Source organism: Calypte anna, chromosome 1, assembly GCF_003957555.1.
Source record: "Calypte anna isolate BGI_N300 chromosome 1, bCalAnn1_v1.p, whole genome shotgun sequence".
Lineage (NCBI taxonomy): Eukaryota > Metazoa > Chordata > Aves > Apodiformes > Trochilidae > Calypte > Calypte anna.
The window spans coordinates 101,020,568-101,045,782 of NC_044244.1; the positions used below are offsets into that span (position 1 = coordinate 101,020,568).

General features: G+C 33.9%; 1 protein-coding gene across 1 annotated transcript in view; it reads right to left on the reverse strand.

Moving 5' to 3' along the window:
• TMPRSS15 (transmembrane serine protease 15) overlaps positions 1-24,664 on the reverse strand; it is a 50,389-nt gene extending 25,725 nt beyond the window's left edge. Inside the window, exons 1-13 of the mRNA XM_030454971.1 lie at positions 24,520-24,664; positions 22,740-22,870; positions 22,380-22,447; positions 21,496-21,540; positions 19,079-19,221; positions 17,318-17,362; positions 12,935-13,054; positions 9,078-9,186; positions 6,369-6,478; positions 4,320-4,457; positions 3,688-3,837; positions 1,444-1,546; positions 825-975 (exon numbers count right to left, since the gene is read on the reverse strand). Of these exons, the coding sequence (XP_030310831.1) occupies positions 825-975; positions 1,444-1,546; positions 3,688-3,837; positions 4,320-4,457; positions 6,369-6,478; positions 9,078-9,186; positions 12,935-13,054; positions 17,318-17,362; positions 19,079-19,221; positions 21,496-21,540; positions 22,380-22,447; positions 22,740-22,870; positions 24,520-24,664 (1,458 nt within the window). The remainder of the gene's footprint in view (positions 1-824; positions 976-1,443; positions 1,547-3,687; positions 3,838-4,319; positions 4,458-6,368; positions 6,479-9,077; positions 9,187-12,934; positions 13,055-17,317; positions 17,363-19,078; positions 19,222-21,495; positions 21,541-22,379; positions 22,448-22,739; positions 22,871-24,519) is intronic.
• Between the last annotated feature and the right edge of the window lie 551 nt (positions 24,665-25,215).

A 25,215-nucleotide genomic window follows, 5' to 3' on the forward strand; every position in this document is an offset into this window, starting at 1 on the left:
TAAATGGATCTTATTTGTTTGTTATTTTGCTCTAATATCCTCATACTTAACTAAATCCTTCTACTAAGGAATTTCTGCTGGTGAAACACAGTTAGGTATAGCTCTCTGCCTGAGATTATAAACCACACATTTACTGGAAGTCTCGTGCAGCCAGGTCACAGATGCATTTACTTAGTCAGATGGTAAATGCATCTCTCTGTTAGCGATTTTGCATCTATCAAAACTACTATAGCAGAACAAGCTATCTCAAATACCTACAAAAAGCAACAATTTTTAACAGAGGGTTGTTGAAGGAACTGTTTTGCCTCAGTTGCTTTCTTTTGTTTATAGATAAGTCAGGTCAATTGTTAACTGTATGGTGCCAAATACATTTCTGTCTGGAACACTCCTGCAGTGAATTATTCTGTAATTAGTGTCAGAATCTGAAAGTATTTAATTTAAATCTTTTCATGGTGAAGTGCTTCATGTCACACTCACTTCAGGTATTTTGAAATCGACATTAGATTTTGGTAGGCTTTGACCACCCTTGTTTTGTGGAAAGCTCTCTTTAATGATAACCTTGATTGTCCCATTATTTTAAGGTTATCTGTTTTCCACAATAAGAATATATTAAATTCCAGAATAGGCAAGTGTAAGGGAAGGGGAAGATAAAATTTCAAATGGACACTCTAGTCTTCTGCATGGCAACGTTTATTTAATGGTATGAATTAGTAAGAAGTACTAGGTAGTACATTTGGAGCTGTGGATAATTGGGTTCATTTAGCAGACAACTGATATTGGTGTAGCTAAAATAAATTTTTGAAAGAACTAGAAGTTTAACAAACCTTGAAATCAGATGTTTCATTTAAAGTTACTTGTCCATAATTCCACTTGTTTCCATAGTTTCCTTCTTTCTGGAAAATGATCCTCTCCAAACTATGCTCATTCCTTATGCTAACTCTTAAACGGTAAACATTAGTACTGTACATGAAATACCTGGTGGAGGAAGAATAATTTTGGTATTTGTTAAACAGACTGAAAAATAATTTTATTTTATACATTTTTAATGGAATTAGGACTATTTTGCAGTAAGCATGAAAATAAAATGAATCATATATATTTAGATTACACCTGGAAGATTTGCTTGATACTTTTTTATAGTTTCCTCAGAGGCCTAGTGAAGCTTCATGACAAAACAGCATTTGAAGGATTCTTCATATCACCTCTGTATGCAAATGAATTTGGATGCAGAATGCAAAAGAATATATATGAAAGGTGACTGCAAGACTCAAAACTATAAAGGAGTGTGAGTTTCAGGTCTGAAGTTGAGACTGATCATGGAAATCCAAACAGAAGGAGGCTTGCACTGCTGGCACCCTGGCTTGGATTAATAGTCTGCATGATAGAAAGATATTTGGTTTTATCCTTTAACAAAGCATATGTTTAGAAATTACATAAGAATACCAAAAGCTTAGACAAACTGGATCTGAAGAGGCCAAAGGCAGACTCAGAATCCGGACTCTCTCTTCTCCAAATGCAAGTCCTATGGGTGTTGAAATATAAAATCCTGAAAGATAATGAGCACATTTTAATCACTACAGAATTACTATATATTTTTTTCCAAAGTGAGTTTTTATGTTAAAAATAATATTGATAATATCAAGCACAGATAGTGCTACATGACTTGGAATACCTGACACAAAAAATGTGAATGATTATCTCCAGTTATATCTATCAGTCAATGACATATTAAAAAGAGCATTAGACCTCATTGGAAACTCCTCAGAACTAGAGATGAAAAGGTCATATCTAGTTCACTTTTGAAGTCAGTGGGAGATCTGCCTTTTATTCAGTGAAGGCAGCAATTCACCTGAGTGATTTCTACTTAGCTTGTCAAAATGTCTTTCACTTGACATTACTTGTGATTTTGCAGAAGAATTTCTTGAGGTTTTTAAAATTTTAATCAACATCATAATGGGAAATACAGTTTGTCCGCTGAGGTGTATATGTGTGTGTGGGAGGGGATGACTGCAGGAATGTTTTATAGCAAAGGGAAGCATTACAATTCATACTTTCTTTGTTTCTTTGTTTGTTTCTTTCTTTCTGTCTTTCTTTCTGTCCTTCTGTCTTTATGTCTTTCTGTCTTTTCTGTCTTTCTGTCTGACTTTCTGTCTTTCTGTCTTTGCTGTCTTTCTGTCTGTCTTTCTTTGGTTCTATCTGTCTATCAAATAAATAGGTAAATCTCATAGTCACAGAATCTAACAAGAAGAAATATCTAACTTAAACTACATATATTATATTCTGTTATATCTAGAATAGATAGCTTTTTCATGTGGGAGGCTAACGTAGGCAAAAATCAGGCTGAAATCTGACTCAGGCTTTTTGCTTCCTTTGTTCTCTTGGAATGCATGCATTAAAATATATACAGTGCCTTGCTTTAAGAAAATTATCATAACGTTCTTTTTCAGGAAATTTCTTCATATACTCTAAGTGACAGTTCTCTTTGTTTCATTAATTCCCTGAGCATTCAGAACCAACTATTGAGTATGTGTCAAGTCCTTTGCTTTCCAAAAGCAACACAACAAAAAATACAGTCTCTTACTTGATGCATGTAATAGCTAGATATAAATGATGCAGCTCACATTTCCTTCAAATGGAGGTTGTAGAAATTTGAATATTCAGTATAATAGCAATATTGCATATAGCAACATCACATTTATCAGCTTATATCTAACACAGTAAAACACAGCACCTAAAATAAATTAGGATTTTCAAGACAGGTAGGATTCATTGCCAAATGTTTATTAAACAAATTTTACATTTTTTAGTCTGATATTTATTCTAGGAATCAAATGGGATTTTTTTTTTTTTATAGAGGGTGCATTTACTCCTTTCCTGGGAGTAACTCCTGCCAGAATAATTTGTGATTTTTCCAGTTATTTATTCCTGAATAAGTTCTCTGTAAGTCTTACACAGAATGCAGATAAAATATTGAAAAGGACAAATTGTGTTAATTAATTTTAGCTGGACAGTAAAATCAGCTGAGATTGGTTTTCTTATTGAAGTAAAAAAAAATTTGGAGTCTAATTCTGGGATAAGCACTCATGATAGACATTCAAAATCTGATTCTTATCAGTATTGTCTCTTTAACTAAATCCCATATTTTATATGATCACTTTTCTAAATACATTGTTTTGCTAAAGTACTTTTCAGAGAGTTTGTGTACTTTAGACATATGTGGGATATTAGTGCGTTTGGTGTGTGATTCTAACTGTAAACACAGGTGCCTTATGTTACCTTCATTTCAACATTACATTAAATACAAATTAAACTGTGACATCCATGAGGATGTCATCAGCAGATAGGGATGCAATAGAAGTGATAACATGCAGTTATTTGTAATGCAATGCTGTTGCATAATAGGAATTCCTTTCTCCTATAAGGAATTTTGGTATATTAACAATGAAATTTTCAGTACCTCACAGTTTTATAACTTTATATATTCCTTTATTTATGTTTTTAGTTTGGGATTATTTCCACAAAATATCAATCAGTAGCATAAAACATTTTGTCTGGTAGCCTGGAGTCCTTTTTACGGCAGAGTAAAATTAATGATTCTTCACTATGAAGAATCCATTGTACATTCATATAACATAATATTACTCAACCTTTTCCTTTAACCTGAAATTAATTTTTATGTGATCTTACCTGATATGTTGCCAAATGTATGATCAAAATCAGGACCACTCATAAGAGGAAAGGTAGGGCCCTGAACTCTCTCCCAGTCTGAATCATCATCTAAATCTTGTATCCAGTAACAAAAGTCATCTTCAAAAGTGCAATTGACTTTCTCATAATCTGTGAATAAGAACTTCTAGTAAGTAAAAATAACAGAGATATTAAGTATTTTAGAGAAGAATGAGTGATGAAAAATGTAAATTTTTAAATATGTTTGAAAACTGGCCCATGGTATTCAATTTTCTTTTCAATGTAATGCAACATAATTACTGAAATGACTGTGATTCGTACTTGCTGTGAGTGAAGGTAGCCCTATTTAATCTTACACTCATTCAGCCATCTTTTTTTTTAATTTTTGTTTTAACAGATTTACTTTGCAAGACATCACCCTGCTGCTAGAGAAAGGCCTGTAGGCCTGTGGATAGTCTTACTGAAATCAATTATTTGATCTTTAAAGTGGTATGACTATGCTCAAAGTGGATTTGGCTACTTAGCTAAGGCCAGGAATTACTGTTTCACTTTTCAACTCCATTTTGTCCAACTGAAAATATAGTCCCACCAAAAATTTCTATGTAAAAAACCCACACAAAAATAACACTTACTGTTTAATTCACTTGCATTAAATGTAGTGTATGTTGCATTAAAGCCATTGTAATTTTCAGAATAATCAGTTGTAAATTGTGCTGTAGCCTCATGAGAAAAAATGTAAATTGTCCCAGGATTAGTCCCTGACAGAGAAGCTGAAAACAAATAGAGAATAATATAGTCAGAGAGAAGACAATCCCATGCTCATTAAAATTCCCAGTGCTGTCACAAAAATAAAGTGGATTAGGTTTTTGAGTCTTAAAGAATGGTTTTGCACTTGCACTGTGATCCTGCCTGCAATAGCCTCAAAACCCTGAAGGCATTTAGCTGGTTAGCTGAATATATAAATATTCTGCAAATTCCATCTCTCATATCTATCAATGTGGATATAAGCTAGTGGAGAAACATCTCTTACAGTACTCATATTCAACACTGTAATCTCCCTCTCCATGCTTATGATATTGTACATGTTCTCAGAATTTACAAATATGCACTCTGAAACTCTAGAAGCACAGAACTTTTACTTAGAAATAATAAAAATATATATTTTTATTATATATATTTACTCTGAAATTACAAAGCAATTTCATTTTGTGATGTATGCAGGAAGGCCTGTACCAGAGGAACAAGAGCAATGTTCCAAGAAGCATGTGGACAGGGTGCTAAAAACTCTCACCTAAGATCCCTTTTCATGAAAGGCTGATCCAGAAGATCTTTTGAAGTCCCTTTTTCCCTGGGAATGTTCCCTGAATCTGCAATAAAATTCTAACTTAATTTAAATTCTCTTAAATAAATGCCCTATATATGAAGGGATTGATAGAGGTCATCATACAGTGAAATAGTTGATCCTTCATCTAAATCTGGTATGATGCCAGGCAACAACAGTTAAATTGGTGACTGTATTCAGGATGAAGAAAATCCTGAATTCCTCTCTATTCTGTTTTTGCCCCCACTCTTTCTGTTCTGAAATCCTTGCCCAGTTTTGCACAGATAGAGAGACTTTGCTTTTCTGAGGAAGAATTATTTACCGACTTTTAATATGTCTTTGAAACAGTCCCAAATTATTAAGGAAAGATAATGGGTATTGTGTTTCACACTTTTCATTCTACTTATGTTATTTTCCTTCTTCAGGTTTGTTTACTCCTTCTAGTGTAGAGTCCTGATCTGGAAATACCTTGTCATTTCCTCTCCTTTGGTATTTCCAATAACTGGAAATCTACCCCTCAAACTTAGGCAGTCCACCTAAGGAGTCTTTAACACTGTCATTATGTCTTTATCATATCACTCGTCATCCGCAAATCAGTCCTCAAAATCATGCAAGTAAATTGTTGCCAAGAGAATTTTATTGAAGAAAACTCACACATAAAATAAAAGCAGATTGAAATTCAAAGCAGTACTGAAAGGATAGAATTTCTCAGTTCTTTATTTTATGTCTTTTACTATTCTGATTCCCATTCTCTTCTTGCTTCCAGAAAGAAGGATAAATAATACTGCATCTTTCAGATTTATATTTATCTAAAAGAATATAGGTTCTACCTCTGATAAAATTCAGCTGGACAGACTGAGTGAAATGGGATGATTCTGAATTTTCCAGAATAGAATATAGAGACAGGGATAAGGTATCATCAATATTTGAAGCTATAAGGAAAGCAATGCTACACTTGTAACAAATTTCAGGGAGCATCATAGTAATACTACCAACAGCTTCAGTTTAGATGCTTTCATTTTATGTCACTGTGCATGATGCCATGAGATCTTCTGAAAACATATTTTCAGTGAAACATGGATTCCAGAAGACTGTGGCTTATTAATTAATTATTAAGATTGTTCAAACAAGCAAGCAAACAAAAGTTTAGAAAAATTTTCTGAACATGTTAGGGAAACATTTATCTGGCCACTTAGTAAGAGTAGGTAAGTACATAAAGATCAATTGTCTAATGGGAAACTTCACACAGATGCATTCTTCCACTTAAATGTATAAACATAATTTTTTAACTTTTAACAGTTTACTTTACCACATATATTTTATTTATGGAAAAGTAAGATTAGCTGAAAAATAGACTTACCTCTTAAAATCTTTTTTTGTCCTATACCTTCAAAAATATTTAAATCGTCCGCATACTGTTGTGTATCAAAAGAAGTGAAGTTCAGTTTAATGGATAAGCCTTGAGGCACTCTAAAATAACAGGAGTAAAATAAACCTCAAAAGAAAGTCATGTTCTAGTAATTTGGTTTTGACTTAGTAAATTCATTGCGTGCTTGAGTGATCTTAAGGTCAGAAACAAAATGAAATAACATTAATAAAGACTATTAATCAGAATTACCTATTTGGTTAACTTCTCATTTTTCAAATTACCAAAAGAAAAGTGCACAAACCTTTTGTAACAGTAGAAGTATTCCTTTATTCACTGGAATTAGTTATATATTAGGAATTGAATCTTCTATGATGAAGATTTTGATATTAAGCTGAATAGTTTTTTATGGGTTTGTTGTTGTTTTTTCTTTTTTTTTTTTTTTCTTTTATTGTCTCTGCAGCTCATTAATTTCCAATTACTTTAAAACGCATTTTGCTAACAGATATAATCTCATTTCTCAGGTAGACTTCCCAAAAAACATCCCAAACTGAGAAGAATGATATTATAGTTTCAACATAAATAATAAGATATCATAATATGTCTCCTAAGGGTCCAAAAGAATGCCTCTTATGACAAAACCAGGATTTGCAGAAAAATTGGAGGATTTCCAACCCACTGTTTGGGAACATGTTATCATACCTAACAGTCATCCAATAAGTTTAATTTAAAAAGTCACTTCAACATGTAAAAAAACGCTGCGTTTTCTTTTGCTGCAATTGTCTTCTTTCAGTAATCTGAGTAGTTCTCGCGCTGCCTTTCCACTAAATATATATATTCCACTAATACATATATATATATATATATATTCCACTAAATATATCCACTAAATATAGTGGATTCCACTAAATATTCCACTAAATATAGATAGAAATTCTAAAACTCTATAATAATAAGCAGCTTAGCTTCCTATACCACAATTGCCCAAGAACTGGTTTTGAACAGCAATATTCTGGTGCTTATGAGTTTCATCTTACATCTCCATTTGGGAAGGAGTTAAATCAGGTGAAAACAAAAATGCTTTTCCCAGATATAATGGGGAAAGCTTACTAGACAAGGAAAGGCAGAAAGGAAATTAAATCTTGGATGTATTATAGGGTGACTTTTAACACATTGTTATAGGGATAATAAAAATAATAGGACAAAATGTCTCTCACTGGTTACTGAAAGACACAAAAGAAGTGATTCTGTTCAAAATTTGAGTACCACATCGAATTTTTCAGGCCTTTGTTGTCAGTGGTGCCAGATGTTTTTAAAGCAAATCCCTGGAAAATGAAACCAGGTGGTTGTTTTTGTTACTGATAAATGTGTAATTATACTGATCTGCAGCACCTATATTATAGACTTGCAATTGCTCTTTCCAAAATGAAGCTTTTGCTGGCTACATATCTGATGCAGATACCTACCTAATACAATGCTTGCAGCTATTGCACCATTTGAAGCAAAATTAACAGCTTTGAAGGAAGTAGTGCAAGTAAGACAGGATTATTTATTGTGCTCAAATTCTGTAACACCATGAACTGAGAAACAAGTCAGGAATATATACTGAAGGATATAATCTTGTGCTTTTCCTGTGACACACCTATAATTTAAAACCCAGTGTAGCCAGGAATTATTGGTGAACAGTATTGTTGAAGCTGAGAAGAAACAGATGTGCTAAACAGAAAGAAAACTACGATTTTTTTCTGAAAAAAAGTCCTGAATAAACTCAAGGGCTAGTATTTTCAAAGGAGCCTTGGGAATAAGAAGGACAAATCTTACGCAGTTTTAAAAGCTCTTCTTTAATCTTTGAAACTCTTCTATGAAATTAATACTTCTCAGAAACAAAAGAACAGACATTATTACAAAGCCATAATAATAACTACTGCCTATCAAAACAGTGACTTCTGAATTGTCGGCCCTTATGGGGATTTTTAGGAAATTCCAACTTGCAGTCATGTGATTTATTTTATAAGTGTACTTTAGGATGAGATTTATTAGATACTATACCTATCTTTTTTTCTCCCTGGCCTATGAAGTGGCTTAGAGTGTCAAAGTCAAATAACTGTCCCTCCTTGGAGGTATGTATCTTAATTAAAGCATTCTACTTCTTATGTTTATAGCTTAAAAGGTGCTTGGTGTTATTATGTCAAATGATACTCATACACTCTTGAAATATACACCTAATTGAGATAGGAGCACAGATTCTGTTAATTTCCAGATGGAATGTATACCTTGTAAGTGACAAGGGAATTCTTGACAATTCTATATGTTCGTAACAGTTATGTCCCATAAAAATATTACTCAAAGATTGTAATATTGCTGTAATATTTTGAAACAAATATCTTGCACATATTTTTAGTTATATGATTATTTTGAGCTTACAAATATTTTCCTGTGCATGTATATAATACAAAATATTTTGCAACATCATACTTAGGAATATTTGTAAGTGGTAAAATTATTGATATAGTTACTAGTTTTAAGCATGCAAGTTTTTAAAGTGAAGTTACATGAATAGAAAGGAGAAAATGCTATTGTATATTTTCCATGCTAGGGTATCTGAGAATAGAAACAAAGGGCATAAGGTTGATGTGCAGGAAACAGTATCACATCATAATAATAAAGAAATATTAGGTAGAATATTATTGGAGAATGACTTACTGTATAATCCATTGGCAAAAAATATTTGCATTATATGGTTTTGGATAATTCATAGAGTGAAAAAACCCAGAGGAATCAGTCAGCATAAATTTTCCATCACAAACTGCAGCTGTAAAGATACAATAAAGAATGTCTGTCAAAATGCTATTTGAAAAACAGAGTCAGAGCCAAAATGAGAGATACCTTACCTATCGATTTACATGAATTACCTTGGAAATTCTTTGTAAGTAAAAAGGAGAAGAAAAAATAAATGTACCAACTTACTACCAACTTACATTTCTAATTCCTATGACTATTTGATTGCAAAGTTCTATATGAGAAGAAAAGCAGTACAGGTAAGTAACTTTTAAACTAGAGGCAATCAAACTAATCCAAACAATTAAAATCCAGAAGTTGGATGCAACTAATCAAACTTTCTTTCTTTCATTTTTTTTATATATTCGTAAGAAAACAGGATATTGCCCTAACAATTTTGATCCACGGTGACTTTATATCAGGAAACTGTGTTTGCACTACCAGAAACAATTTGATATTCTGTGAATAAAAACAAGAATGTGTAGAGCTGACTGTTGCTATCTACATTTTCATGAGCTTCTTTGTCCCTTGCTTTATATATTACTAAGTAATCCAAGGTATAAGTGGATATCCCAAGTTTTCCGTCAGCTATCAAATTAATTTATCTGAGGTAAATGTTATCCATCATGATGCATTTTTTTCAAAAAGCTTTTATTAGTTCTATTTCTTTGGTGCTATTGTTCCATTCTATGCATATTATTTATTTTTAAAATCAGTAATTAAAAAAATATGTTTTTAAGCCTCAGCAGGACTGGAAACATTAATTCATGTAGAGTTATTTTATTTTGGCAGACACTGAAACACTGCTAAGGTTTTTACTGCATCTTTTGAACACTATATTAGAAATCTGATGATGGTTTTTCTTCAGTTTTTAAAGAAAGCATCATAGAACTTTCAAATAAGGATAATATCAGCACCATCCATTATTATCTGGAGAAGTAAGGACAAGTTCATCAATTTAAGGCTAATAATCTTAGAAATTAGACAGAGTTTTTCCTTAGCATCAGAAAAGAAATAATATCTATAATGACTATTCAAATTATGCATAATCAATCATATTGAAAAATAGATGGAAATTTTACTGAGTATAGTACTCCTCTGAGGAATGATATATTAAATGATAAATCAACACTCCCCGTCTGCTCATTTTGTAAGTGTAAAATTCTTTCTGACTATCACTGTATCAAACACAACATAAAAATTAAGCTTTGATTCAGTCAGATTCAGGCATCCACTAGTAAAGACTGAAGAATGAGCTTCACTAATGATGATATGTCCAATGAATGAGATGGAATAGAAACATACTTCCTTTTGTAATCTTCATGGTCTTTGAGATGAAAACAGAACACATATGATTTAAAATAGAGGAAAAAGGTCCATGAAAAAGTGAGTTACTGTTCTATATGTACTTTTGAAACAAGTAGTCTACAGCTTTAGAGATGTGCATTGCAATAGAAGTACATTTTCTGTCCATTTTAATTCTTGTGTTTCCTGTCCTCATCAATGGGATAATATTTACAACCATTTCCCATTTAGAAGAATAAAATCAATATGTGAAGAATAAAATCAGTATGAAAAGGAAAGTGCCCAGCTTGTTACTAACGAAGTGTGACAAAAGGTGATAGTTGACAAGTGTTTAGCAAGACACATCCCGATCTTAAAAAGATTTAATAATACTGGCATTAATAATAAGAGATATAACATACGGTTCTAATAAAATTGATGACAAAATTAGCTCTTGTAGGCACATAGTATCTGTTCTTCTTGTTTCATTTTGTCTGCTTTTTTCTTATCTCTTAAGAGACAGTGAATAACCAAGCAGAATGGAAAGATTCAGGCAAAATTCCTTAGGCTGCTCATCAGTAGCCTAACAGTATTCAGTGCTTTGTATCTCAGGAATGAGGAGCAAGATACCCAGGACAGATTCTAATTGCCTGAAGAACCTCTCAGTGCTTCCAGGTTGCAGGGAGGAGGCAGCTGTGGTCAAGATGGAGTGACAGAAGTCATTACATACCTGCCTTCTGGAGCCCTCAGAAAAGCCTCATTTGCCTCTCAGTTACACAGTAGGCATCTTTTGTATGAACCACTATCACTGCTTGCCCAACATGCATCTTACTGTCTATTTCTGTTTACTTATGTTGCATACAGGGTATATTAAGAGTACTTAAACTGTTTTCTTGAATTGCAGCTAGAAGCTCCCCAAACTGGTTGCTTCAAGCCTACATATTTCACTTGACAGGCCCTGTCTCTGCCAAGGGCAGTACATTATGTCCTGCCTTAGATATGATTAATATCTCTCTGTACTGTACTGATGCTGTGAGGGAGGTAACTACAAAATGTTATCCTAGACATATAATAACTGCAAAGAGCCTGCAGAGAGAAACACCACCTGGGATCTGCCTCCAGTCTCCCTTTCCTTACATGTATGTTCTACATGGCTGCTTTTCAGCAATGCCAGCCACTATTAATAAGTGCTGCTCTGATTTTCACATTTCTGTAGAGGCCCTTTCATTGAAATTGCTAACTTCACTTCTGCACTGCATTGCAGATCCAGAAAGAAACCCTTCAAGATAGTTTTAATCAATAAAACAAACAAACAGAAAAAGGTTTTCAGTTGCCCGATTCTCTGCTGATAACCTGAGATTTTACTGAATTCTGTCTAACACACAAAGAGAACACTAAAATTCACACTTGTATCTACACAAGTAGTAGAGGGAATAATAAGATGATAAAGTTTAAAGGGCAGTGACCCCAATGTGCACTTGAACACTTGTAGAACAAATTATGATTTGGCTGTAGATCTCCCTGGGAAATTCTGAACTGCTTCCAAAAATCCAGACAACTCTAGCTTCTACATGACTGTATTAAGCTACTCTAGGGATAGGACATAAGTGAAAAGTCAAAGACAAGGAAAAATTGCCAGGTATCCCAAACGTGCATATGGCTTATTGCCACTTATTTCACTGTGGGGTTTTTTTTTGCAAAGTTTGCTAAAAAACCCCAAATACACAAATTTAGAAAAGCTCTGGGGGGTTTTATGCAAGATTTTAAGACTGAAAATGTAACATAAGAGTCATGAGGTAATGATTTGTCCTCCAGTGAGAATTATATTTCTGTAAGCTTATGAGCTGAAACTGCTAAACTAATGGTAACTGAATGAATTGCTTGGAATCACCAGGCATTGGTGAAGATAAACATGGGCAAATCATTCAGTTCCCTGAAGCAGAGTGTAAATGTTTCCTTATGACACTCTGTCTATTTTGGCTTGCATACACATTCCTGAAATTTTCAGTTCAGTTGTGCATATTCCTTACTGACTGTTAAAATGCTCATTAAGAAAGCATATCTACATTTGCAAAGGAGCTGGGCATTCAGTTTATGGATAGTAGAGATTCAGGGACAGATGCAAATCAGATCCTAAAGCCATGTGTATGAGAAGACAATTTATTTCGAAAGAACACTACTTGATATTATTTGTACACAACTTCTATATAATTTTGTAATGTATATCACATTTATTTATACTACAACTATTTTTATAGCAAACAATAAGTTCTATGATATTTTAAATTACCATAGCAAAATTGTAATATTTCTTCACAAATGAGAATTTTAAAGAAAATTGTTTCCATTTACAAGATAAAGACTATGATAATCATTCTTGGTATTATTTTTAGTAGAACTGATTTTGACTTAGCCATACAGTTTGTTGCCTATTTACAAACTACTGACAGACTTAAATACATTTAAAAAGACTGATTTACAGGAATTTATATTCTTACCACATCTTTTCTCAGATTCATCTGAACTATCTGGGCAGTCCAATACTCCATCACAAAATAAATCTTTTCTAATGCAGGTTATGCCATCATCACAAAGTTCAGCAGGTGGCAAACACTCAGCTGAAATAATAAGGACAAGAGCAATAACAGCACAGAAGTAATGCAGTTTCACTACAAAGGAAAATTGATTTACCTCTGGTTACTCTAGCACAAATAAAATCAAACACTCTGTTGTGTTTTACAAAACTGCATTTTTAGAAGCCTGGAATGAAATACCACATACTATAAAGATAAATTTGAAATAGAATGGAGGAAGCTCTCAGAAGTGTCATATATTTTGAAACTGATGTTATAGTAGGACTGCAAGGAAATTCCTATGATTTCCCATTTCCATCCTCTACCAATATAAACTACTTCATGCAATATAAAAAATGACATTTTCCAATTTCTCATGCTTTGATAACATGATAAAACTTTACTTTGGTTTAAATAAAAGACTGGATTTTGAAATATCAGTAATTTCAGAAATGGTGTTTTTTTCAGATTTACAAATTAAATTTATAAGCTAAGAAAAAAATTTTGCAAAAGGGAATGCATAGACAGATCCTTAAAACTGTGGAATCTCATTAATAGTATTTTCCTGGAGCATAATTTTTCATCCACTGCAAACATGCCCCTTTATTTTCTAGGTGGTTTTGATCTCAGACATTTGTAGAATTCATGCCAGTTCTATTAAAATGAACAAAACCACACAGCTAAAATAAGCTTTGGATAACTGCTACTTTTAAAATTATTGAAAAGTGCCTAAAATTCTGTGGAAACTATTCATATAGTTCCTTCATTTCAGTAAATGCTTACTGGAAAAGGTGAAAATTTCTTATGTAAGATGGAAAAATATTAATTTGTAACAGTGATCTTGCAGCCTCAAACCATTATTGATTGTTTTTTCATATAACTGTTCTGTAACCAGATTAAGTAAATGCTTGTCTAATACCACATTGGTTGATATCAATAAAAGTGACAAAGTTTGGATGTATTGCAGCATTCCAGGCACTTTACAAAACTCTCAGTATTAGCAAGGCAGACAGTGTAAAGCAAAAGAGCTGCCTTTTTTCATCCTATTTGTAATTGAAGCAAACTACATATATGTTAGTCACATGTTGGAGGTGGTACAGGGCCAAATGAATTAATTGCCTGAGATAAAACTGCATTTTAAACTCAGAACAAAAATCTGGCCAATAATCTAATAATATGTTTTGAGTAAGACCAATATAGAAGAAAACATTGTTTATACGCAACATGATAAATTCCGGTTTAATCTTCAACTCTGAAAACTAAACAGCACTGCCACCTACTGGAGGTAAAAACAATTAACAATTATAAAGTAAATTATAAATTGTATAAGTAAAACATTCTGACATTTTTTGCACAACAAATTATCCTAAGTTGTGATGTAACTGCTATACTCAACTGGAAAATGGCAGTAAATAGAGTAGGTACATTTGAAAATGCTTATAAATGTAATATACTTCAGCATTAAGTGAGGCTACAGGAGGATTTCAAAGATTCAGACAGCATTGGCTGTCATGGTAGTCATGGTAGAGTTTGCTAACACTTTTTGTTTGGTTTTAGGTTTTTCGGGGGTTTTTTTCGTTGTTTTTTTTAAGCCACAGGAAATAATAATAAAAAAAGAGCTGTTTGTATGATTTAGAATAAATACATCAATGTCTTCAACATATATTCCATTTTTGTAGAATCTATAGTTTTAGAAGTCCATAATCTTTGAAGTGGTCTCCTCAGTCAAATCATAGGTAAAACCACGTTGTATATAGGAGTGAGATGTTAAAACTGAATGATACAAGAAATTGTACACTAACAGTGTAGAATCTAAGTTCACAGCCTTTTTCATACAGCCTCCCTGCTTCTCCCCACACATTCTTTTATCTCTTTTAGCTTCTTTTCAACCACTTCAAAAGACTTTTTTGTTTGTTTGTTTGTTTTTTTTTTTTTCACTAGTTCTTCCCCTGGTATGCAAAATTTCTGACCTGAAGTTGGTGTCAGAGAGCTTGTAGTTGGAACCATGGGATCTGTTAAAACAAGACAAGTTACGACAACTTTAGCACTAGTACTAAAATGTATATGTACATTTTCAGATAAGTAACACTGATCAAGAATTCAGCTATTGCAGTGTAAGGAGAGGAACCTCAAACCTATCTAGCACGTGTATGTTTATATACAGTCACACCTACATACCTGTAGGTATACATATGTACACATTACCAAATACCTAGGAATATAAGTAGATTTGTATCAGTGACAGTAAAATGCCCCTGGCATTTCCATCTCCCAAATAAACTTTTTCAACTCTCTGAACTTGCATTAGTCTCCTTGTGTACTAATTTTACTGTCTACACTAAAACAATATGGGAGTAGGATGATGATGGCCTCAGCTGAAAAAGATCCCTATGTCACTACAGTTAATAGATCGTGTCCCTTAATTTATAAGATGAAGAGCAAGAAGGAATGAAGTGAGATATGTAGTCAGGCCTTTTCTGTAGTTTGTCATCTATTAGTTTTTTGGGCAGAAGTTACTGACCATCACAGATTTACTTTTTTAGATGTTCTTGTTCTCCCAGACCTGCCAACAAACTAACTTGCAAGAGGACTTCCTAATGACTTTCTATTAAAACGTTTTCTACTACTATTTCTATTTTCTATTAAAACATGTTCTTTCTATTGAAACATTAAGACAATAGCTCACACTATGAAACTAAGCTAAGTCATTTTGCATTACATTACAAGGCTTTCAGTTAGTAAAGTTAAGGACATAGTTCCTTTGGAAAAAAGAGAGGAGAAACTAGCAAAAGGTGCAGGAAAGGTGCAGGAAAGGTGCAGTTGGATAAGCTTCACAAACAGCTATGTTCAGAGAAGGAAGCTTCATTCATAGCTTCACAGTAGTTTGCCAAGTGTTGTGTACATGTATAGCTACCTACATATCTGCCCATGTATTTTTTTAAAGCATCACTATTTTGGAAGAAATAAAATATTCAGAAGCTTAAAACATGGAGGCATGCACGAATAAGCAGTTCTAATTTAGCAATTACCAGAGAGCTACATCTGGAAGACTGTTGAAAAAAACTGGGATTGTTACAAGCACTTAGAGAAGTGCCTGCACAAGTTGATAGTGAAAGCACAGGACAGTGACAGAGGCATCAGTGGAACAAGCACAAACCACAAATGGCCAGTTACTGTGTGATCTAACTAAAGTAACACATGAGGTGGATAAGGATGGTTTTAGGGTTAACAGAGTCAAAATCCAAGCATTCAGCAGATGTAAACATGACACAAATGGTAAAACTTGTGTATATGATGGGATTTGTACCAAAGCACGTAGAAAGAGTAAGGAAGCAGACAGTGTTACCAAACATGCAAAAATTGACCCCAAGCAGACCCAACACAAAGGGGGAAGAAATCCACTCCTGGAAAGTTATTCCCATTCCATCCCTGTGTGCTGAAAATACTCTCTTTCCCCATTCCACTGGCACCTCCCCTGCACCTCCAGTTTCTTCTTAAGGCTGATTAGTAACACTGAACTTGGAACTCACAGAAACATTAAGATAGCACACCAGAGGAAGGGATAGATAGGAGAAAATTTTTATGCTAACAGTTGATATTGTATCATTGGGAATAAGCTGTAGCAATTGTCGACTTTGGACTGCACATTTCAGTAGGCCTGTGGTGCCTAATAGTAACCCTTTCATAGTTATGACTGTAATTAGACTACCAATAAATACTTGGATCTTACATTCGTAGGTACGTTTCTTTAGATCACATAAACTGCACAAAGGTCCTAGTCTGGTAACCTTCTCTGGAGAACTTGTGTGTGACAATTTGTATGCGGACTTTATGTGACAACTCTACCTGCATTCAGTGCCTCAAAGCACCTTCTGTATTTATTCAGCTGTCTGGGTAACTTTTGGCAGGTTTGTTTTCCAGTGATTGTGGATGGGAAGTCTATCAAACAACACTGCTCAGTGTGTGGATAACCTGCATGAGAGTAGGACTCCCCAGCCCCATCTCCCTGAGTAAGCCTGTGACACCTTCTGTTTGCAGCTCAGCAGATTAATGGAGACACAAATTTTGTTTTGATCCACTGATTAAACTCTTAGAGTTTTTTTTTTTATATAGACTTCAGATCATGTCTTTCTCAAATAGTCAGAAATGATGAAAGGTGGCTAAATGTCACTGAATGGACCCTAGCAGTCAAGTCTTAACTACAGAGAAGGCAGCTTTACTAAGTTATACCAGCTGAAAAGAAGGTTTATTTTTTTTCATGTTGTATTGGTAACAAGAAACAGTTTCTGTTTTATGAAAGATACTGACCTGATGAAGTTAATGGCATCACTGTAGTAAAATTTTCATCGGGTACTGGAATAAAGCAAGTCCATTGTAAACTCCTTTTATCACACAGTGTCTAGTTTTATACAACTCAAAGAAAGATGTTAAAACAAAACAAAACAAATCAAAAACCAACCAACCAAACAAAATAACAACAACAAAAAATCCACAAAGCAAAAAAATGCTGTTTTTCCTATTTCTACTATTTCTCTTTGAATCACTAGCAGTGTCCCACTTCTTTCCTGTTGACCATTTCACCCTGTTCTCAGCCTTTTCTCAATCTCTATGATCTTTCTAAGGAGGAAAGGTCTATATCCCTTTCAGTCCTCAATCCTGTTCATTGTCTTGCATATATCTTCTGGAATATTGATACTTTTTATACTATGCAGATTTTCAGAGCACCTGTATCTTATACAACAGTATTTAGATCATATCAACAAGTTAAAAATCACCTGGGATAATTTGCAAGAAATAAATTTACTTCTAATTACTGTGAAAACTATGATTAAAACAAGTCACTCACACCTGTGTTGTAGTTCCCCCCCCTGTTTGAAATAAGTTCTTTTGCAAAGCATACTGAGATATAGGATGTAAAAGTGCTATGTATTACAAGGACTGTTAATTGGTTACAGTTGTTATTTTATTGAAGCACTCCAGATGGAATGGACAGATGATATCTTAGGTGAAGAGAGGCATTTTAATGATCCACAGCATGAAAAGTTTGACTACTTTAAAGTTCATCAAAGGATATACAACCTTTTAAAAAGCTCTTCATAATTTTCTTTGGTGGCATTTTTAAAGTATAATTAGCAATCACTTTCCATATTGATGTGCAGTCATTGAGAACAACTTATACATGGTGCAAGAAGTAAAGAGAAATAAAGGTGTCAAAACTCTGAATTTAGCCTTTGAATCTCTAAAATACTTAGCAAAAAATACACCTTTAAGAATAAGGTAAGAGACATTGCACACCAGATGTCCCACTCATCTTAAAGCAATCATTTGCTACTTAATACTATATCCAGGAGGTCTTAAAATGTCAGCTAATCAACTTGCACTTCAAAGGACTGAAATTACATTTTATCTTCCTTCTCAGTGAAGGTTTATTTTGAAGCTTATTGAGGTATAAGCATGGATTCCCATCAATGCTTTTGGGCATCCACTTAGGCTTTGATAAAGTTTCTAGTACTTCAATAAAATCACTGTTTTCATATTTGCAGAATTTATAGCTACCTAGTCTTTAAAGCCACACGCTTTTTTATTTTAATTTTCCATTTTCACTTCACCTAAGCGTTAGAGGATTATGAAACCATTGTCTTGGGCACACTTCTCCAGGAGCCACACTCTATATTCAGTTTGTTGCTTCAACAAGTGGGTCTTCACTCACTGTGAGGCTAAGCTCCTTTCCTTATTCTTTAGCAAAACAAAATGATAATTGGCATTCACTTATGAAACAACACAGCTGGAGGTTAATTCCTTTAATCTGAGGGACAGCAAAATTACAAATCACTGGCAAATCATTAATTTGTCCTTTATATCTTCCTCAGTGGACATCCACAATTCTGACTCATACTCTCCAGCTGACAAGGTTGTAAAAGGTTCTTACAGCTGCTGCTGGAAGTGCTGCACTAGGGAAGGAGAGCAGCCATCAGAATAAGTAACCATCTCTTTCATGCTTGGGAGCCAAATGCTGCATGTAGTTCTTAAGGATTTATATAAAGAAAAAAAAGTGTTTAGAGTCATTACCTGTGATTTGTATGCTGGTCACATCAATTTTAAAAGTCTGTGTAAGATAAGTTTTATTTGCATTGATACCCAAAACCAGCTCGTTTTTTACTTTTTCAACTGATACCATGCGGGTAAAATAAAGGTTGAAGATCACAACAACACTAGCAATACAAAACAGAGAAGGTGATAAGTTATGCAAGCTTGTGAAGTAAATCTATATATGACTTATCGTGTAGACAATATTTCATTTAAATGAAGGTTCCATTTATAAATCAGAGTATCTTTAAGTGTTGATGACACATGAAGAAAAACTTCTTAATTATCAGGTAAACCTTGGAGAAACAAGTTTTTTTTTTTCCTTTGTCTACTCTCATATTTGCTGTGGAAAAAGACAAAACAACATTCATATCAGTTGCTGCAATAGAATTATATTTGAATAAACTAAAGAAGTAGGTATATCATTATTCAAAAAGGCCTTCTAGGTTAAGCCTTAAAAATTGATGGTGAACCTTGAAGTAATAATCATAAAATATATTCCTTTTACAAAACTGTAATGCAAACTAAATACTTCTATAAAGCAAACATTATCTGTGGATTTTGCATTCATGAGGATTTACTTTGTAACTGCCTCAATACTCCAAAGGAAACATTAATGTCTGACAGCAAAGATATTTGAAATTAGTGGTTAAACTACATTTAACTAGTATGGGGCCTGAATTTTATCCAGTGTTGTCTGTTTGCTCTCTTCTGTTCCTTCTATATACTATTAAGTTTTATATTTGTAGCTAGAGTAAGATAGTGTTAAAGTGTGATGGTTGCTAAAGATGCAGTTTTTCTCGTTTTACTTAAATTTATGTGCAAACTTTTTTATTCTTAAACATTTACCCTACTCAGTTGCAACTGACTCAGCAGTGCTTTTTTATAAGGGGTGACTAATCCTGCCATTTTGCTGAGTATAGCTTGCAGTTTGCAATATACAGAAAAACTCTCCTCTTATGTTTCTGATAACCTCTAGGCCATGCTGAGCAAACAAAAGTTTTTATTACTATCCTTGTGACTCAATACAGTTTCAAGGGTGAAATAACAAGGAGATTGCCCTAAGGGGCAAACAATTTTAAATGAAAAGAGACAACTAGAAGAAAATTTCTGACACAAAATAATATTTCAAATATTTTTTCAAAGCAGAAATGAAGACAGATGGTTACTGATGTATTAAAAGTCAGAGCCAGCATTTACTGTTGTCAGATTTTCTGCGATTTCTGTGGTATTTGTGTCAAAATACAGGAGTGAAATTGGTTTTACCCAATATTCATGTTTACAGCATGGATACTTAAATTTACATAGTAGTTGAGGGAAAGAATTAAGCTGGCATAATTGATCTCCTCCTAAAAAAAAGCATCTAAAGTGACCAGATGATAAAACACTAAAACCTCATCACTTAGAAAGAGATTATTGAGGAACTAGCTCAGAGATGGGCTTCAAGTTAGGAGCCCAAATTTTATGAGAATAGCCCCATTCTGCATGCAGAAACCAAACTCTGCTAATTGCATCTACCTTAAGGACAGAAACCTTAAAGTCACCTGCTCCTACCACAGTGTATTCTATTCTCTTGATGTTATAAAAGCTTCATATAGCAATCATATTCCACCTTTCTGAGTAATTATGTTTATCGCCTCATTATTCCAATGAAAATATTGCTCTAATTCAAATCTGCTTCCCATTTTCAATATACATGTTTTCACAGATGGCTGATACCCACTTTTCTTTTGCAAACAGTCATTCAACTGAACTATCTCTTCAGAATATTTATCCACTTTATGTATTAACAGAAAATATCCATATCACAAGAAAAATTAGTGTTGCAGAATCACAGATTTGTTTAATTTGTTGTCATATAATGTTCTTCTTTTTTTTTTTAATTTTTGTGGCCTCACTTACAGGATGATTAATTATATCATTCATTTCTCAAGGTCTTCCAGTTATTGTAGAATCTTAGCTTTTTGTCCTCTTTTTTTTTTTTTTTTTTTCTTGGCTACCATAGTGTGTCATCAACCCTTTCTTTAAACTTAAGACACTATGATTATGTGAGATCTGCTCACCAGCCTAAGCAGCTTTCCTCAAGCAGGCTCAGCACACACTGATATCTTTTCCTTCCTAACTAGTGTCCTACCTACTTCATTGTCTTTACCTTTCCCATTTTCCTTTCTAAATTGACAGTCACAAAGACTATTCAATTTCTTTTTCTTTGAATCCTAACGAATGGTTTTGGAAAGAAGATCTGTCACAAAACTTCAAATACATTTTAGGGGGCCTTATACAATCTCTAAAGTGATATTTTTCCATCCAGACACTGTCCACAGAACTTTCTAAATTAATCTAATAGTCTCTTGCTGATATTTTAAGTAAACCTATATATATTTATAAACTTATATTACCCAGTCTCTGACATCTTGAATCTTTCACAGCTGTCTTTGGGTTTCCTGCAGAAAAAAACCCAACAATAAAAGAAACCACAATACAAAAGTGTATGATTTCCCTTGCTTTTATAATGATACGGATAGGATGGAAGGGTGTTCTGAAAATGCTTAATAATGGGAGACAGTGTCACGTGTTTTGTGGGCTGATTCTGTGGAGCGATGCAGACAGAGCTCACTGCACATACAGACCTCTGGCAGTGGCCCTTCAGTAGGAAAAAAACCCATAATAGGATGTTGAAAAGCTGAGGTCAAACAAGCTTTAATAAACAAAGCAGGTCTTACTGTACCTCTTTCATAGAGTCTTTAGGAGACACAGGATGCAACTCTTGCTTTTGTCAAATGACAGCCTAGCTTGCTAACACACCAGACTGAGTTAAATAGATCCATGTCCATAGGGACAAATGAACCTATTTCTAATCATACCAGTTCATGCCAGCACATCTCTAACTGAGCTGTCTTCTAGATGGCAAGGGCCAGCAACTCTGCAAACACAGAACAACTAATAAGCCTTCATGGGAGTGTTGGGGTGGTAAGTAAAAAAAAGCCACATTATAGTAGTCCTTTAAAATACAGACATTTTGTGAGTTGGTCTTATGACTGAGCCTTATTGGTTTGGTGAAGGCATGGATGTATAGGAGTCTGAGAAGGAAGTTTTTCCAAGGAAACACATTGGTGGGAGACTTCCTACAGCAGCTCTTGGAAGATGCAAAGTGTGAAAGGAATATTACAGGATGTTCCCAAAGCTCTCTTGAAAATCAAAGTATTGGCAAGCACTCTTGAGAGAAATAGTTAAGTGAGGACTTTTGACATGCATTTCCAAAGTTTAGTTTAATTGTACCTACTTGAAATGGGAAATTTCGCATCTCTTAAATTCATTTTTCAGCTCGCTTTCTTGAAAGACATTCTGTATCTATATGGAAGAGAGAAATCTTGAACAAATAAAGTGATTAAAAATGCCCCCAGTGGCACACTGCATTCATAGTTTAATTTAATAATTTTTCTTTCCCAAATCTCAACTAAAGAACCAAACTTTTTGTTTGATACTATACTGACTTTCACAAATAAAGAATATATTGAGCCTAACAGGGCTTGGGACCTGAAATATCTCATTTTGATTGAAAGTCATCAACTGCAGGCCACTTTAGGAAATAAATGTACCTACCATATGCTCTTGAATTAGCCAGAGACCAATAGGTACTTACCAATTTTTCAACATCAAAGGCAAGGACTTTAAAATCAGTTGCTGATCTATTTCTCAAAGCAGGAGAGAATGATGGTCCAGAGAGTATTTTAAATATTCCCAGGTAGCTATGAGTATTCCCATCTGCTTCAGCTAGACAATTAAAAATAAAATGCAATATTTTGAATTATACAACATAAATGAAAAATATCACATTATATTTTATTGCACACTCATTATAAATGCAATAATATCTAGCCTTTTGTTTTCTTCCTAATCAGAGATGTTTTGCCTAGCACTGGTCTAAAAAAATAATACACACTATTGAATGTTTAAAATTGTTACAATTGTAAACATATTTTTCTGAATAATATTTGTCCTATGTTGTCATTGCTTTTGTCTTTTAAATGCTGTTTTTTCAGCAATTCATTGTGCACTTAAAAATATTTCCTCACTGTGTAGCCCACTGCATATTTTAAGATAAGACCTTCATTAATGTGGTTGATCGATAGAAAATGCCTTTTGCCTTCCAGTTACAGTATCAGTGGAATGTTTAGGTTGAGTTTGAAGGCATTAACATCCAAAACAATTTTTAACACAAAAGCAGCTAACTAATAAATCCTGCAATAAACAGCTTATGTAGGAAAGTGCCAGCCTAGTGACAACAATTTGCTACTATCAACTGGTAACAGACCATTTTGAGCTTCTTTCAAGGACATTTTTACTTACAACCAATGCAAACCTGTTTAAACAAGTGCTCTCAAATTGCAAAACAGGTTTTTGCTATCAGCTCTGAGGAGCTCCAAAGACCTAATTATATTTCCTTCCAAACAAAAATCTAGATCAGTGAAGAGCTGATGTTCGAAAAGATCTCTAGAGATCATTTGTTTCACCTCTTCTTCTCAAGCAGGGTCACCTACAGCCAGTTAGTTAGAAGCTAAAGCTCCAGAAAGTTTTTGAATATCTCCAAGGATGGAAATTCCACAATATTATGAGCATGTGGAATATCAACGAGATATTCCACAACATCTCTCCGGTAGCTTCGAATGTCTCATACTGGGAAACCCAAAACGGGACACAATATTCCAGCTGTGGTCTTACCAGAGCAAAGTTAGAACTTTTCCACTAAAATTTCAGTTCAATTTGAAACCCATCCTATTTGTTTTTGAATTTAGTTTACTTTTGGTATCAGTAGCTTGATTCTATCATATTCTGATCATTGTTTTAGTATTAAGGATTACTTCACCTTAAGTTTACATAGGGCTGGCAGCTGACTGTCTAATGTATGCTGTCTCTCACACCAAAAAATTACTTTAAAATGAATTTTTTTAAAAGTGGAAACATTCCAAAAGATGTATCCTAAAGATGTATTCCTAAAGATCCCCAAAGAGTTTGCTTGATTATCAGTGTCTTTCTGAGTAAAACCTCATAAATAGAGAAAAAAATGCAGAAATTAATAATTTTTTCCACATTACCTTCTCTAGTTGATTAGTACAATTGAGTAACCAAAACTCTATAACTTAGACTGAACTGCAGGGACCTCTACCAAAGTCTAAACCATGAAAATTCTTTTTTGTGGCTTCAAGATATGCATCAAGTGCTTGTGGTATTGCCTGTTTTGTTCAGATAAATTTCCAGGAGAGTAGGGGAGGAAAACATTTTTAAAATCCCCACTCACCATACTTCCCCTCTAGTATTAAAAATATAGCATGAAATATAAAATATAATTACAGCAGCAGAAACACTGGCTTCAAACTTTGAATGCCTACTGAAGAACTCCTGAAAAGATTAAAGGTACTTACCCCGTTCTAGCTCCTGGACTGATAACCATGAAAGTATAATCAGTCCAACAGAAATACACACAGAAACAGCAAACAGAGAAGTAAACAAAATTTCATAGGAACTAAGAGGAACATATTTCTTATCAGATGGTTTTTTCAACTTCATTTCTGTGTTGAAAGCTTGTATGAATTAAGGACTGACAAAAGACACGACCTGAATAGGAGGTTAATTATCCACATGAACAGATATTTATAGGACATGCTTGTAAATTAATTATACCATAAAACTTCATTGACATAGGTTTTTACAAGCTTCCTGAACAGTCATATTCATGCCCAAGATATGCAAATATGAAGAAAGGAAATCTCTTCAGAAGCAAACTATGAGCTTTCCTTCTCCTATTTTTCTCTCCCTTTCCCACTGAGGGGAGGAAGTGAGGAAGTAGCTGGGTGGGCATCTGGCAGCCAGCTAAGGTTAACCCACTGCAATTGGCCATGCTGCATGAAACAATACTACTTTATTCCTATCCTAGTCCTAATCAGGCATTTTCTATTAGAAATCTGAGGAGTTTTGTGCAGATGGACTTTGTATTACTCTCTCTTTTTTGTAATTTAACTATTTGTATCATTGATGTTTTATATCACTGGCAAAAGCAGCCAATTTCTCTAGAAGAATAATGCAGGAAACTCTATCAAATGTCTTGACTATCTTACTAA